This window comes from Eriocheir sinensis, chromosome 30 (assembly GCF_024679095.1).
Source record: "Eriocheir sinensis breed Jianghai 21 chromosome 30, ASM2467909v1, whole genome shotgun sequence".
Taxonomy (NCBI): Eukaryota; Metazoa; Arthropoda; class Malacostraca; order Decapoda; family Varunidae; genus Eriocheir; species Eriocheir sinensis.
In genome coordinates this window covers 13707008-13724892 of record NC_066538.1, presented here as the reverse complement: position 1 = coordinate 13724892, position 17885 = coordinate 13707008, and the positions used below count along the sequence as shown (strand labels likewise).

At 44.6% G+C, this 17885-nt stretch overlaps 1 protein-coding gene across 1 annotated transcript in view; it reads left to right on the top strand.

The window, feature by feature from the left end:
- Positions 1 to 11295: 11295 nt before the first annotated feature.
- LOC127005592 (uncharacterized) overlaps positions 11296 to 17885 on the top strand; it is a 182501-nt gene continuing 175911 nt past the window's right edge. The window contains exon 1 of the mRNA XM_050874540.1: positions 11296 to 13130. Within this exon, the coding sequence (XP_050730497.1) occupies positions 13110 to 13130 (21 nt within the window). The 5' untranslated portion in view covers positions 11296 to 13109. The remainder of the gene's footprint in view (positions 13131 to 17885) is intronic.

Below are 17885 nucleotides of genomic sequence, written 5' to 3'. Positions count from 1 at the left end.
ATCGAGTTAGCAATCTTGATCTTGCCCAAAATATTTTGCTCAAATTTCAGTTCAGAGTCCAGTATAACACCAAGATCTTTTATTGCTTCTACACGCTCCTGTTCATCATTTATATAATAACAATGTTCATATACAATATTTCTAGGAGCCCAATGTAAGAACTTTGCATTTTGATGGATTAACTCTTATCAGCCAAGTATCAGACCACTGCTGTAAGTTGTTTAAGTCATTTTGGAGCTGAATAGAATCATACCTCTCTGTTATTTGCTATAAGATTTTGACATCATCTGTAAACATGTATAATGGTGAACCGATTGTTTCAGGCAGGTCATTTATATATACATATTATGAAAAGGATGGGTCTCAGGACACTACGTACCTTGGGGAATTCCACTCAAGACAGGGGCTGCAGATGATCTTTCCCCATTTACAACCACTGATTGTTGCCTTTGTCAAAAAAGTAGTAATCCACATAAGAATCTGGCCATGTATTCCACAGCTCTCAAGTTTGCAAAGGAGACGGCAGTGGGGGACAGAGTCGAACGCCTTGGCATAGTCCAGGTATATGACATCAAGTACTCCTCCTCTAGACATGGTTCCAGAACAATGTTCCAAATAGTGTAATAATTGCAACACTGTTGAACGTCCATGTATGAAGCCATATTGGTGTTTAGAAAGGATTTTGTTAATAATAAGGTGACTAATAATAGTTTCACGAATAAGAGAGTTTAGTATCTTGCATAATTTTGTAGTAAGGCTTATTGGTTGATGGTTTAAGGGTAGTTTTTTAGGTCCTTGCTTATATATTGGGGCAATTAATGCTTCCTTCCAGTCTAGTGGCACTTCTCCCAGTTCAACACTGTTACGATACAATATGGATATAGGCTTGACCAATTGGGTAGCGAGTTCCTTAATGATTCTTGGATGAATTTCATCAGGACCAAGGCTTTTATCTATTTTAACAGATGTTAACATCTTAAGAACACTATATTCAGATATGGTAAGGGAATGAATTGGTCGCTCAACATGTACAGGCGATGGTTTAGGTACTGGGCCAACTAGGTCTTTGTTGAAAACTGAACAAAACTGTTTTTGCAATATTTCTGCTTTTCCCTGATCATTGCTATTGGGGTCATTGGGATTTGCCAACAGTGGTGACACTCCACACTTGGTTTTTAATTTGTTCTTGGTAAATTTCCAAAATGCTCTGGGCTGAGTCTTAGCCTGTGCTGCGATTCATTTTTCATAATTATGTTTAGCTTTACGACAGTTCTGTTTACATTTGTTCCTTACCCGTAAGCACTCAAGCCTGTACAGGTCAGCGTCAGCCCGAAATCGGTGTGCTATCCATTTACGATAAGCCCTTTTCTTGCTCTGGAGTAGTTCTTTTATCTCTGCATGCAAGAGAAAACCATTATTCCAGTTAGGTACAAATTCATTTCTAAGTTCCAAAAGCTTACTTTAATTATTTCTCAGGTATCTTCAGTATTTAGGTTGTGTTCTCCTCAAATCTACCTGCCCAGTCGGATTCAGCTAAGGTTTGTCTCATAGCATCATAATTCCCATTATTGTAGCTGAACATTTTTTTAGGTTTGGTCATATCTGTATAGCAGTGGTATTTGAATGAAAGTAATACATGGTCACTAGGGCCGAGAGGTGCAGAAAACTGTAAGTCAGATACCATATCTTCTTCATTAGTTAATATTAATTCAAAGAGTGAGGGATTATCAGTTCCTCTTGCTCTGGTTGGCTGGTTAACATGTTGGTATAGGAACATATTTTGAACAACTTTAATAAATTCACATTCATACAAGTTCGCTGGTCCATAAGATGTCAGGAGGTCCCAGTCGATATGTGGCAAACTAAAATCTCCCATCAGGCATGTGTGTGAATAAGAGCCATGACAAACTGTCTGTATCAAATTAGTTAAGGCTGAGTTATTAATGTCTGAAGAATTAGGGCTTCTATTATATGCACCAAGTAATAACTTATTAACTCCTCGAAGTTGTATCTCAAGGAAAGCAGCTTCGTTAAAAGATGGTAATGTGGTACGTGCGATACTGATTTGTTGAGTGATGTGTGTATATACAGAATTATACCCCAGCCCTCACCAGGTGCAAGATTACAAAAGTATGGTATAAAATTCTCAATAGTAAAATCCTGGGCTAACCTTTCCTTGAAATTCTTTGGCTTTGTCTCAGTTATGGCAATGATATGGGGCTTCATGTCAGGTATTCTTGCTTTCAGTTCAGATAATTTGTTTGAGGTCAATGTGTCTGCATTTGTATAAACCACCGTTATGTATGGCTTGGCCATGTGGACAAGTGCTTGCTCAGCATTATTAAAAGATGAAGGTACGTGAGGCTTAACTTTACTTAATTTTCGCTGCTCATTTCTTTTTATATTAGTTGGCAATCCTTTGAGATTATAGCTATATTTACTTATATATTCACCAATCATATGCTGCACTTCTATATTCATATCCTCCAGACCATCAACATCTTCAGGCTTGGATATCACATTACATGGAATTCTGGCATTCTTGAATGACTTAAACAAACAAAGAATGTGATAATAATGTTTATAAAAGCACCCGTGTTGAGAATTATAAACTTGTTTATAAAGCCTCAATTCCCCCTTACTTATAAGCAGTAAACATTTCCTACACTTAGCTTGCCCTGATTTTGCATATTCGATACTGATTGATAGGATACTGATTGATAGGATATTACTGCGGGGCTGAGGCTTCTGCCTCTCTGGTCACTTTCATAAGTTTCATATTCCAGGGAGATCTGAGGTCAGCCGTTAGTCTGGCGGTCCAGTGTCTGTGGGAGGATTGGCAGAGGTGGATCAGTAAGTCAGTGTGGTCTGGTGGTCTGTCTATAAACTGTGGGTGTGTGTGTGCCAAGTTGGCCGCTTGGTCCGCCACGGTGTTGCCCACGATGCCAATATGTGAAGGGACCCACTGAAGGTGGACCCGTCTGCCCCCGGAGGTCAGCTGTGCCAAGAGGGAGTGGATGGCAAAGCAGAGAGTGAGGTGTGTGTGGGGTCTGTGGGTGGAGAGGAGTTGGAGGGCCGTGAGGGAGTCTGTGAAGAGGGTGACATGTTGGTGTGGGGGAAGTGTGGTTGCAGCTGTGAGGCCTTCCCTGATGCCAAAGAGCTCTGCCCCAAGGATGGTGGTGTGGGGATGGAGCTTCCAGTTGGTGGAGGTGTGTAGGACTGGGAGGTAAATGGCTGCGCTGGTGGAGGGAGGGGAAGGGATATGGGAGCCATCAGTGAAGATGAAAAAGGTGTCCCTGTATTTAGTGGAGAGGAGAGACAGAAAGAGGGCCTTCCCCTGATGGGGACAGCCCACCTTGGTCCATGGTGACTGAAGGTCCAGGGAAATGAAGGAAAGAAAGTGGAACCATGGACCCAGGGGTGAGAGGTAGTCTAGGGGTGAGAAAGGGGGAGGGGTGACAGAGAGGGAAGTGTAGATAGAGAAGGCTCGAGTAATGAATGGGGTGTGAGCTCGGAAGGCCTGTGGGGCTGGAAGTGGGTCGGGTTGGTGTTGGGACAGGACAGTGTGAAGGGAGGAGTGAGGAGAGGATGTTATTCTATGGAAGGTGGTGACTCTCTTAGTGTTGCGCCTGTAGTCTAGGGAGGGAATGCTCGCCTCAGCCTGCAGGGCCAGGGTGGGTGACGACCGGAAGGCTCCGAGGGCCACCCAGAGTGCGGTGTTCTGCACCACCTGCAGAGGTCCGAGAAGCGTCAGGGAGGCCGAGCCGCAGACCTCGCACCCGTATTCTATCTTGCTACAGATGTAGGCACGATAGAAGTGGAGAAGCGTGGCCCGGTTCGCCCCCCACTTGACACCCGCCAGGGCCCTCAAGAGGTTCAGCCGGGGGAGGCAGGAAGTCTGGAGATCACTCGTGTGGTGCCTCCAAGTGAGGCGGGAGCTGTCCAACACTAGACCCAGGAATCTATGTGTTGTGTGGAAGGGGATGACTGTGCCTGTTAGGTGTGCTTGAGGGATGGCAGGGATGCGGTGACGGGTGAAGCACATATGGCATGACTTTGGTGCACTGAGGGTGAGGCCCCACTGAGTGCACCAATGACTGATGGTGTCAAGGCCTCTCTGGAGGAGGGTTTGCGCCTCAGGAAGAGAGGGAGCGGAGCACAGAAGGGAAATGTCATCTGCATAGATGAAGGTATGAGTGTCAGGGAGGAGGGCAGGTCTGAGAGGAGGATGTTGAAGAGGAGAGGGCTTAGGGGCGAGCCTTGGGGGACCCCTCTACAGATAGGATAGGGTTGAGAGAGGGTGTTCCCGATAGAGACAGAAATGGTTCTACTGGAGAGGAAGGAGCGGACCCAGTGTAGAGGAGTGCCAAAGAGGCTGAGAGTAGAAAGCTTATAGAGGATAGCATTGTGTGAGGCAGAATCAAAGGCTCCTTCAAGGTCGAAGAAGGCGGCGAGCGTAAAGCGCCCCCTGCCAAAACCCTCCTGGACATGGTGGTCGAGGTCAAGAAGGGTGTCAAGGGTGCCACGGCGGGGCCGGAATCCGGACATGTTGGAGGGAAGATGATTATGTTCCAACCACCAAGAAAGCCTTATTAGCACAAGGTGTTCGAAGAGTTTGCTGACGCAGGAGAGAAGGCTGATAGGACGGTAAGAGGAGGGTAAGGTGGGGTCTTTCCCTGGCTTAGGAATTGGAAGCGTGATGGCGTGGCGCCACTGGTGAGGAAAAGTGTGGAGAGCCAGCAGTGGTTAACCCGCAAACTGCTGTACGCCTTCTGGGCGGCTGAGCGGTAAGCTGCTGTAAGCCTTCTGGAAGCTGGCTTTTCAAACAGGCGCCAAAAAGTTTCCGCCGCGGCTTCAGATACTGCCAGAAAAACATTTTTGTGATAGAAAAATCTAAGAAATATGCAGGATACAACACATTTCGAGCTACAGATATGTGTATTGTAATATTTATGACACGTTTATGTAACTTAGATATCATTTATTGAAGGTCAATCTCTCGCTGATATAGCCGCACTAGGCGACGCACTCAGAATCTCAGTCCCGCAGCTTACGGGTTAAAGATCTGAAGCAGGAAGAGGGAGTAAGCTTCTGGGAGGTGTTTAAGAAAATCACTGAGAATGTCATCATCCCCAGCGGATTTCCCCACCGGCAGTGCGGCTGTGGCTGCTGTGAGTTCGTGTAAGAGGAAGGCTGGGTGATAGGATGAGTGTGAGATGGTGGGGGTAGTACAGGGGGAGGGACCAGGTCCGGGGAGCCCAGCCGTGTGCGGAAGTGTGTGGCGAGGTGTTCCACTTTCTGGGCATCCCCAGCCAGTGGAACACCGTTGTGTTGTAGAGGGAACATGAGAGGGGCTTGGGGCCGAACCATCTTCCTGAAGAATAACCATGTTTTGGTGAGTGAGGTTGAGAAGTCAAGGGAGGCACAGAAGGCAGACCAAGATACCCTTTTGGCTGACAAGATTGTGCGCTTGCAGCGAGCCTCCAATTGGTGGAACCTCCGGCGCAGCTCCGGGATGGGCCGGCGATGCCAGGCATTGAATGCCTCGCACTGTCGGTTCCACCATGGAGTTCGAAGAAGACGCGGGGACTGGGAGGAACGGAAGGTGAAGCAATGAGACCCCACTTCCACCAAGGTGTCCGTTAGGGCCCCAATGGCTTCACCAGGAGGAGGGTTGGGGGGGAGTGGTGCGGAGGAGAGGTGGTCAAGGAAGGAGGACCAGTTGTCAGCCCCAAGGGACCATCTTGGCCGGCCTTGTGCAGGGGGAGGGGGGAGGGGTTAGTGAAGGGAAAGAAAGGATGACCACTGAATTTCCTTTCCTATTTTTTTTTTTCCCCTGCTTGAGCGCTGCCATGCATGTTTACCTTCGCCAGCTTGTTTACCTCCGCCAGCTTGTTTACCTCCGCCAGCTCATGTAAATCCCGTTCCAGAGTAATCCCCCGCCACACAATAAGCTAGGGGACCCGGGGCAATACCTAAATGAGTGTTACCTCATGTAATAATCTGATCAGTCTTGCCTGTAATATTTACCTCTGACAAAATGAGCACTGCAGAGTCGAGATAAAGCAGACGGCCGCCAGTTTTCCCTCCTCACAGCTGCTATCCACTTCCCCCGCTCTTCTGGATTCGCTGGAAATCTATAAAATGACGCAGCATCTCTCCCGTGTCGGTTAGAACATCCAACCGCACAGCATACGTATCCCATGACGAATACAGAGCACTTGTGCAGCCGCCACCAAGGTTTGTTTTGATAATTAATTAAGTGACCACCACCACTGACCACTAAGATGGCCCCGCACCCCCACTAATGACGTCAGCTGCAAAACCTCTATAGTACAGGTGGCACCCCTGAGCCGAAACTTAACAAATATGTAGCTGTTTGCTAGCCAACAGTTGCCAAGCTCTGCTTACTGCTAACTAGCAGAAATTGTTAAGGCTAACAGAAAAGGTTTATGTATACCGGCCCCGATTCCCTCTCAAACGCACCCATGCTGGGTTCACTTTTGTGACGTCATGCCCTCTGATTGTATTCTTCCTCTAATGCTGGGTCCACACAGTCACGGTTTGTGGTCCACGGTTCCGGTATACATAAACCTTTTATGTTAGCCTTCACAATTTCTGCTAGTTAGCAGTAAGACGCTAACAGAAAGCGAAACTTGGCAACTGTTGGCTAGCAAACAGCTGTTTGTTAAGTTTCAGCTCAGGGGTGCCACTGTACTATACTCTCGACAATTTCAAGTGTTTATATTCATTAATCTGCTGATTTCAATGTCAATAATAATAAAAAAAAATATGTTCTCCACCTGAGTCCTGTCATGAGTTTCTGTGGAATTACTGGCTGCAAAATATGTTTTCACTTAGTTTTTATCTCAGGCATAGACTACTGTCTTAGGTATTCTTTTGTGTCTCCTAAAACTTCAAATTTCTCTCGCGCTGCTACAGAAGAAAACGGGAAATATTTTAGCATTCACTAACATATTGTATCTATCCGCGAGGAACTATATCGCAATTTTCTTCGTAAATCCAACAAACACATCTATGTATTTTTTGACGAATATATTTAAAATCGGACGAGTACATATTTTTCTCTCAGCGTGGCCGGGAAACCCTAAATTACCATGTGGTGAGGTTTGTTTTCGTAAAATTAAAACCCCTCCCCCTTGGGGGGGCTTTAGAGTAATAGTCAGACATGCGCGTCATAAACGCTCTTGTCAACATATGCGGTATCATTCGTATATACGTAAAAATTGCATTAGAATATTTTATTTCTTCGTAAATTTTGTCATCTGTCATCCTCTCTTCTTCGCGCGGAGAGGCAGGGGAGGAAGAGAGGTGCCACCACGCCAGTGCCAAGCAAGAGACAGACGGGAAAAGTATGTCGTACTTTTCTCTCCTCTCCAGCCAAAAAAACGTCCTGACAAATGATGTACAAGCACAAGGCAACGAGAAAAAGTCACCAACATCAAGAGGGCTTATGGAGCAGCCAAACCTCAGAAAACAAGCAAGAGAGTAGCGTAGAAGCAAGGCACTCCCGCGGCACTCGCGCTATCTAGCCACAATGAGGAAGGTGGCGCCTTCTGACACCCTCACCTGCGAGTGAGTAATACTTTTTTAGAAAGGGGGACCAGATGCCTTATCATTCTGAGGGAAGTCAACAAGGTATATACAGTCATATGAGAGAATTTCATACCAATCAGATAAATACAAATGGCAAGACAGAGAAATGTAAAAAAAATCTTTAGGAGCCGATATCTCGAAAAGTATCTTTTTAACCTTCAAATAATTTCACAAAATCGGTAGGGTAAAACGTTTGAATGACTTTTGTTAGGTATCATTTTAAACTACAACTAAAGGGCGATTTTTTGTTGGAAATGGATTTTCAAAAATGTCAAAAGAAAACGGGACACAGTGGAGAAAATAATAAGTGACAAAAAATTGTAATTTTTTTTTTCTTTGAAGACAAAAAAAATCAAAAATTCACTTCCAACAAAATGTAGATAGGTAAACAAAGTTTCTATGGTATTTTTTTCAAAGCGATTAACTGAAAAATAAAGCCTGTGAAACAAAAAAATTAAATTAAAAACACTCTTTATTTGAGTCTCTCCTAAACTTCACCCGATTTTGATGAAATTCGCAGAATATCATTTCATTACATCAACAAACAACATACTAGAATTTCAAGGCTATTGGACGTACCATATGCGCAGGAGGAGACCCATAGGCGCGCCCCTTAATTTCCTGTCATTCCCGATTAAAATGCTTTTTGGATGAAGAAAAATGGTCAACAAATAAGGGAGGAGTTACAATAAGAACATAAGCAATCCTGCTAACAGCTGTTTGCTAAGCGGTAAAAGTGCTTCCTGCCGCTGTTACCCTAACAGTGCTGTTAAGGCCTTTATAAGCTTTGTGAATATCTGTTAGCGCTTAACAGAAAAATGTTAAGGCTAACAGGAATATGTTAATCTTAACAGCTGTTTGCTAGTGGTAACAAGTTTTATGTATATGGGCCCAGGTCAAGAATGTTGTTGCCCCTGGTCGGATCAGTTATAACCTGAATAAGGAATGTAGAGTTTGTTATATCTGGGAGTAATTCTGCCTAAGACTTATCGGCAAGTGTGCTCCCAGTTAAAATTCCTTCAGGCCAATCTAAGAAGGGGAAGTTGCAATGAAATATAACTTGATATAGAAATATAGTAGTATAATATTTATAATGTACTATATGTGTATGATTTATCATAGCATTATGTATGCATGGTACGAAATAAGGTACGAAATTACGGTACGATATCTTAGCGTACCGGTACAGTACGAGTGTGATTTACTGGTACGGTACTCAGTACTGTATTTTTTCTTTGGTACGAATTAAGATAAATCAATCGTACCGTACAGTACTACATGCCTTGTCCTCTGGAGAGCTCAGCCCAAGCTTGAACTTGATGAAGTATCGTTATAAAGGTCTGTGACTGTGAGAGTGAATAATCTGGCTAATCCCAAGTCAAGACTATTTATATGTGAAAGGGTCAGCATTTGGAATTAATATAAATATTGTGGTGATCTATTTTGCAACAAACAACAAGGAAAGGAACAAAATTATAAGAAAAGAAATTGAGAAAATAATTGAAGAAAATACTGAAGATAATTTAGTATTATTAGGAGACTTTAATGGGCATGTTGGATTTAAAGGAACACAAGAATTGGATGATAATGGAAAAATGATTTTGGAATGGATGGAAGTTTATGGTCTCATAATGCTTAACGATGACTTTGAGTGCAGTAGTGAAGTGACATGGAGAAGAAATGATCAAGAAACAGGCGTAAGCCTCTTCCAGAAAAGTCGTCTATGGTTCTCTGGTTCTAACCATATCCTCACTAGACGAGGGAAGTGTAGCATGTTTTGTTTACAAACGTGAAAACCTTTCTTCTAATCCCTAACATTCTTATCGATAAATGCTACACACGAGAGATGAACACATGCCGGGATATATCACAGGGCTACCGCCCAATTGGCTAGACACTCCGATTTCAACTTCCTGCACCGGTGTGCACACACAAAAAAACTCAAAAAAAAAAAAATTAGGAAGAAAAGAGTTTAGTATGAGGGAAAGATCAGACAGCGGGTGCCCCTTACCCATTTGACACAATTTCCTCCCTCTGGTGGAGACCTGAGAGCTACACAATATGCTGTTGTGCCGTGCCTAAAAGGGGTGTTTTGGAGCCGTTTACCCCCATCACAAGCCTGTTGGTTTCGTGGGCGGCAGGGACTGGAGTGTCGCGCCCTTACCTTTGCTCATTTCAGGCACTCATGACTGAGGGCATGACCCTTGTTAACCACTGGCGCCTGGGTCCATTCCCGACTCTCAATTGGGCGGCTTCAAGATGGCTGGGCCCTCGCCTTCCCTACCCCTGGACACCGGCCTTCAGCTGTCTCTCGCCACCTGTGCCGTGCGGGAAGGTTAAGTCCTTTCAGCTTGGTACATTAATCTATCCTTCCTCTGCCTTTCTGAGGTTTTCTTTTTGTGTGTTAATTCTAAACTTAATTTTCTCTTATTTTCTAAGACGTAACGTATGAATATATAAAATATATATGCGTGCGAGTGGATTTATAGGTATCAGGGGTGCCAACCCAAGCTGTGGTTCGTATTTCTCGTTCTCTTCCCTTACCTACTTATAACATTTTAACCGCTACGGGTATTGTTTCGACTGAGGAGAAACTGGATCCGATAAATAACCATGGCCATGTACAAGGGGGTATTCCCAATTTTCCCAGTTGGCTTTTAACTGGCTTCCGCGGTGTTGGTATGCCGGCGGGTACGTTGTAGCCACAAGAAGAAAATTAATATATTATAAAGAAAAGTATCTTCGGGGGCTCCTGTGGTAGAGTCTCGGCCTTGCGCTTCGGCGGGGTGCCTGTAGCGTATGGGTTCGAGACCTATCAGTTACCATGGGGGTGGAAAGGTGGGCTCTTTCCGACACACCCTCAGCCCCGTTGTTGGGCCTCCTCCTTGAAAGAATTGGGTATCTCTAATCTCTCTACCAGCCGTCTGGGGGGTTGCGCGGCATGCACCGCCTTCCTCCATTGGGGTATATCCCCAACGAAATACCAAAAATAAAACAACAAAAAAAGTTAGTAAAGACATTAAATATTTAGGAGTAACAGTGAGTAATAAGAAAAATTGCTTCAAAATTCAAAAAGAGCATTCTATACAAAAAGCTAAGAAACTTGCCAATTGAACATATCCAGTCATTGCACAGAGCTGTAACAAAATTCTTATCGGGAAAACTTACTGGAAGAGTATTGTCTTACCAACAATTTTATATGCATCTAGTATTTTAGCCTATACTAAAGATGAAATTCAAAAGTTACAGAGGATTGAAAATTCCGTGTATAGGGTAATCCTGGGAGCACCAAGCTATGCTCAAGTTCCAGTCTTGAGAGGAGAGATTGTGTAGTGACACGACTAGCCTGATGGGTGAGCCTCCCATAACTCCCTCTGCCAAGGGGGGTACCTCTTTGGCCGACTGGATAACCTGCAACAATAAACTATCAATCAATCAATCAATCAATCAGGAGTGGCTCTCCCGTTACGCTGGTCGCGGGTTCGATCCCCGGCGCCGGCAAACCTTCTTGTCTGGATTAATTTCTCGTGTGTTTCGTTACACGCGATGGTCGTGTGGGAGTGAAGAAAAGAGAAAAATTCTGGCATTTCAATTGGGTCAAGTGCCATGGAGACTATAGAATAAGCAAAACCAGCTAAATTATTTGAAATATATAGAAGAAAATGAAAGAAATGAACTGATGAGGAGGATCATAGAGGAAAAGGCAACAACAAGGAATGATTATTGGTTTAAGTCAACTTAGCAATTTATGAAAGACATTAATTTAAATTACTCTGACCTAAGAGCAATTAAGAAAGAAAAATTAAAGAATAAGATTATAGACTGGGATAGTAAGAGATGGCAGCAGGAAGTAACAGAAAACTCAAGTTTATCAATATATAAAAATTGGAAGACAGAAATGTCTGAAGAGAAAATATACGACAATAGACCATCGTCACAAATATTATTTAAAGCAAGAACAAATAATCTAAGACTAAATGATAGAAATAGACACACTAACGGAGACACTAAATGCATCTTTTGTGACTGGAATGTAGAGGATTTAATGCATTTTCTGTTGTGGTGCCCAGGATATGCAGAAATAAGAAAGAAGACAATTTTACTGCAAAGACCATACATGTGAGCGAGCAAGTATGATGTCATCCGTGAGGTTTGGAAGAGTGTGGCTGTCCCGAGCATTATGTATGGAATGGATGTGATGACATGGAATGACAGTGAGATAGAAAAATTGGAAGTGGGGCAGAATAGGGTAGCAAGAATGGCACTGAATGCACCAAGGTTTGCAGCAGTAGAGGCTCTTAGGGGTGACATGGGATGGAGCACGTTTAGGGAAAGACTAGTAAAGGCAACCTTGAGATATAAAGTGAGACTGGAACAAATGGAGGATGCAAGATTAGCAAGGAAAGATATACTTGTGGAGTATAAGAGATGGCAAATGGGCGAATAAATGTGGGCGAATGATAGACAGAAATGTTATGCTAAGTAGGTGGGTGTACCGACCCTTTGAAGATAGACAGAATGTGTTTGAATGGAGAATAACAAACAGAAATGGAGAGGGGTTTGAGTGGGATGTAAGAAAGTGGAAGAATGTGATAGATATGGCAGTTAAAGATGAGGGATTGAGCAAGTGGAAGAATGAGATGGAAAGAAAGGAAACTCTTGACTGGTATAGGGAGAAAGAGGCCCCAAAGTGGAATGCAAGAAGTATGACTGGGAGAGAACGAAGATGATGCATGTGTTTCTGAGCGAGATGGGACGTGGAGTAAACGGGAGGACTGGAAGGGAGTGGATGGTGCTGCTGCTGGGGCTCAGTGGAGAGACGAGTGGACGAGTGATTTTTTTTTTTTTTTTTTTTTTTTTACGTCTTGGCCTATTGCGCCGGTAGGCTTCTTCCCGGTGGATCCTGATCGTCGGTCCAAGGCTTCTTCCCGGTGGGTCCTGATGGTCGGCCCAGCCCGTTCTGGCGCAGGCGAGTGTTTACAATGGCGCCATCTTGCATTGGCTCATGCTGCCCTCCCGGAGCTCATCTTTAATCCTAGAATCTAGAGTCTGGGTTGATAGATGGTCTTCTGGACAGCATGTGGGTAGTTTTAAGCCACTCGGCGGCGGCTGAAAAATCCCAGCTTGGTGGCACCGGTCGGGGATTGAACTCGCGTCCTCCTGAACGCGGGGCCGTCTTGCTATCCGTTCAGCCAAAGAGTTCTTGGAAGGCATGTGGCGTGCAAGATGTAGGGAATGATATCTTGCCCCGAGAACATTGACTTCCCGCATGTTTTTTGTTTTCTTTTCACTTGAGCTGCCGCTACAAAGGCCTGGCTGGGGAGAAATCCCGAGCCACCTGTGATATCAAGATCAAGATCCCTTGTTGGCTCTTTCTAAAACCCGCACTCAGGTCAGCACAGCAGTGACGTGACCTCCAGTGAGCCGTGCATCCCTGCAGAAGGCGCCACAGGACACCACCGCGGCGAGGAACCATCACAGCCACCAGCGGCATGGAGGCTGCAGTGAAGGGGGTGAGCTTACTCTAAACTTGCACGGGAGGTTTTTCCAACAGGCGACCTGAGGCGCCGATACGTTTAAACACGCGGGCTTGAGGTCCATACTGTTGAAGTGAGGAGGTTTGGTCCATCTGTTGGTGCAGGCTCTCGCCTAGTAGTAGGTTGTCGGGGTTTGCATGGGTGGTTTCCTGCTGAGCCTGGCGGTAGTGTTGCAAGGCTTGTGTGCCGTGAAGGGGAAAAACAGTCATGGCAACAACCCGACGTGGCTCCTCTCTGGCCTTGGACAACAAGACGCTTGATAGTACGAGTGTACGTACGTGAGTCCTGCGCCAAAAGTGTGTGCAGGGAAGCGGTAATTATAAGGAGCCTCTGCACGCCTTCATCTTTAGTCCTCCGAGAATGCCTCCCTCACTAAGGCCTCATGGATATAATTGTTTTACTCTAATTTTACTGACATGTCATTTGTACTGCAGGTAAATATTTCCTTTTTTGCTGTTTCCTATTTTTGATGATTTTCTTTTATTCCCTTGCCTCCCCCCTCCCAGTAGTGGCGAGGGCTAAAAAGAACTCAGGGTAATTGTGAGGTTAAATAGTGAATAAAAGAAGGAAACAATTTGAATAGAACCTAACCTAACCAAATGAAAGTAACCCAAGCTAACCTAACCCAAGGATGGGGTCAAGACTGTCATGGTTGCATTATGGTTATTATTAATTTGCACAACAAATGATGCCTCAGAATACTTAAACAAACTAAAAACTTTTAAATAGAAAAAAAACTCCACGATTTTTCAAACTTTTCTCGGAGCAAAGAAAAATACCCGACACACCTTTATGCTGGTTCTTGGTCTCGGTCTTAGTTGGTTGCCATCACCCCCTACCCTTCCCCCACTCATGCCACCATCACCACCACCAGCTCAACCTACTCCACCTCCTCCCCCTCCCTCTTCCTCCCTTTCCTCTCCTGCCCCAAGCACTGATCCTTGAGGTACGCCGCTTCTGACATCGAGCTGGTGTTATATCTAACTGGCTCGATGTCAGAAGCGGCGTACCTTAAGGATCAGTGCTTGGCCCCATGCTCTTCTTAATTTATGTTAACCTGCAAAGCGTCGGGTGACGGAATTCCCTCGGGCGGAAGCGTCGGGTGGCGGAGTTCCGCCATCCGGCCAGCGGCTTGGCCAAAAATAGCACCTCTTCCCAACATCATATCTATGCCGTGCTGCAACGTAGACACTTCAAATTTATTTCATCGTGGAGAGGAAGGATTGGCGATGAAAAAACAATATAAATTATTATGTTTTCGTTTGAAATTGCCACACGGGGCATTGATGAAAGACACCTATTTTACAAAATCTATCAGCACCGCCCGCGCGGTGCGAGGACGACAATAGTCCTCTAGCCCGACGCTTATGGGTTAATGATATTGATGATGGGCTCACTTGCAAAGTATCAAAATTTGCTGATGACACAAAAATTGCTAGTAAAGTAACTGTGACACTCGATGAAGAAGCTTTACAATCAGATCTAGATCGACTTGCACGTTGGGCTAATCAATGACAAATGAAATTTAACGTTGACAAATGTAAAGTGTTGCACATCGAAAAAAATAACAGTCGCGCTCGGTACGTAATGAATGGCCAGCAACTTTCTGCAGTAAGTAAAGAAAAGGATCTTGGAATCACTATATCAAGCGATTTAAAGCCCGGTCAGCATTGTTCAGAGGTAGTTAAAACTGCAAACAAATTGGTTGGCTTCATCGGACGAGTCTTTAATAATGAATCGGAAAAAGTAATATTAAAACTGTATAATTCGTTGGTTCAACCCCGTCTAGAGTACTGTGTACAGTTTTGGTCTCCCTACTACAGAAAAGACATAGAAAAGTTGGAACGGGTTCAACGAAGAGTAACAAAGATGATTCCTAGGTTGAGAAATTTATCATGAACAAAGGCTTAAAGAAGTAAATTTATTCAGCCTATCAAAACAAAGAATGCGAGGCGATCTAATACAGGTAACTCAATTTACGCGAGTTTGGTTTACGCGTTTTTAAAATAATGCGGGGGTCCAAAATGCAAATCAATGTTTAATTTACATGTTTTTTCCACTTATACGCGATATTTTATGGAGTGGCCACCATATGTTACGCAACTGGACTCACACAGTGCCGCGGACACACAGCTGAGCTCAGTTCTTCCCGCGCGCCACTTGAACAACAATACAGTACCCACGCTGCTCAACAATAGGGGTGGGCAGGTACCGGTACTAACGGTACCAGCTATACGGTATGGTACTGGTACCAGACTGCTCGGTACCGGTACCAATACTAGCCAGTCGCTCATGGTGTCCCTCATTTCTTCCTCACACGAGTGAGGCTGAGACTGAGTGCCTGAATGGATATCTCGGTGATATGGATATTCTCTCTCTCTCTCTCTCTCTCTCTCTCTCTCTCTCTCTCCACTAAATGAAGTGAATATTTATTTTTCGACAGAAACCTACCTCTTGTTTGATTTACATTGTTTTTGATTTACGCGACCTCTTCAAGGACGCAATACTCGCGTAAATCGAGAGTTACCTGTAGAGGTGTTTAAAATGTTTAAAGGATTCAGTGATATTAATGCGGAAGATTACTTTACAATTGATCGATCAAATAGAACAAGAAGAAATCACAGTTTGAAGATAAGTGGTAAAAGATTCTCGTCGCACGAAGCTAAACACTTCTTCGTCAGTCGAGTTGTTAATGTTTGGAACTCTCTACCCTGTGATGTCGTTGATAGTACAACAGTTACGGCCTTCAAGAATAGATTAGACAAGTATTTTGAATCCAACCAGCAACTAAGATATTACTCATTGTCATAATAATGTTAAGTTCTTTCGAATACTGGTGTCCTTGTCCACTTTTATCGCCTGGTTAGTGGTAGCAGTAATGGTAGTTCTTTCCTCTTTCCTACATATTTCCATGCAGTTTTTCCATGCTGCATGGTTCTTTTTCCTTTCCTGCCAGCTTTGGCTGGAGGGATGGGGGGGTGGGGAGGAGCCTTCGCTTTTGCTGTCCTTCATCTTCCACCTTTGATTAGATAGTTAGTGTAGCTTGTCACAAACAGCCTCGTAAGGACCAGCAGGTCTGCTGTTGTTTGTTCTTCCTTTGTGTTCCTCCTCCTCTACTCCCCCCCAATCAACCAGTAGTCCCCCTACCACCTCTTCCTCCTCCCCTACCCTCCCCTCTGCCAATCCTCTTAATGCTTCCACCTCCAGTCACCTCCCCGCTCCTACTGCCCACTACTCATTCATCAAACGCCACAAGATCATTCTTCCTGCTCTTGTCTGCGTAGATCAGACGCAGTTTCAGAGCACAGACAAGCTGAAAACATTTGTTTGACTTGTAGGGGACTTGCTGGTTAGAGGTCAACTCATTGAATTCTGCGGCTGTGATACAGAGACGCGAAGGCGTTATTGCATTCCGGGAGCCAAGCTGGACGACGTTACATCAGCTGTCAATGCTGTCACGGAAAGCGCGAAGGAAGACACGGTTTATCTGATTCACGCAGGAACAAATGACATTCAGTCTACTCAACCTCAGCCCCTACTATCAAAATACCGTCAAGTCATTCAGCAATACAAGACAAAGTCCCCTCACGTCATTGTCTCTGGAATGCTACCTAGAATCAGCGCTTATGCCGGCTTCAACAGCAAAGTGTGCAACATCAGTACTAGTCTGAAGGAAATATGTGACGACGAAGGCGTAGCGTTCACAAATGCCTGGCATCACTTCCTTGAGCGCCCAGACTTGTATCGGGACGATGGGCTCCACTTGAATGAGGTTGGTTCAACCTGTTTCGGGAGGCTTCTGGATGAGGCAGTTAAAAGCTTTTTGAAAAGCCTTTCAAAAAACTGCAGGCGAGGGCAGGGCAAAGGCAGCCCTTGATCAGCCAACCCGTAACGTCAGTGTGGCGTACAAGAAACTGTGTAAACAACAACGCCTCCGACATGCGAACTGATACAACTCTACGCGGCCAAAACATAAGTCACATCTCTGTTTTGTACACAAATGTATGCAGTTTAATACCAAAAAAGGACGAAATTAGGGTGTATATTGCAACAGAGAAACCAGATGTGGCAGCCATCACAGAGACTTGGGCCAACTCTGCTCATCTAGTATCCGAACTGTCATTCCCCGGGTACAAAAGCTTCCACAAACATCGAAAGCACAAGAAAGGAAGAGGAGTAATTTGCTACATAAAAAGTATGCTCCCAGCCATAAAAATAGACAAACATGACACAGAGAATTACGATTCCGTCTATGTGGAAATAACCGCGAATAAGAAACTAACACTTGCGACAGTATACAGGCCCCCAAAACAACAGGCAGCCGACGACACTGCCCTGTACGAAGAGCTTCACTCTCTAACACAAAGCAAAGAAGCAATGATAATTGGGGACTTTAATTGCCCTAACATTGACTGGGGACATTTGACTGGAGATCAAGAGGGTAACAGGCTTATAGAAATGGTGGAGGATTCATTCCTCACTCAAGTTGTAACTCAACCGACAAGAGAAAACAATCTGCTAGATCTGGTACTAGTAAGCTACCCCGACCTCATTCGTGACTGTGAAGTTGGTGAAAAAATTAATGGTTGCGATCACCACTTAATCTGTTTTGATGTCAACATAAGTCACAAACTCGTAGACAATCCGTCAGTGATACCAGACTACAAAAAAGCAAATTTCAACCTAGCCCGTGAGCTGCTTCCCCCTGCGACCTGGGACCAACTTAACCTC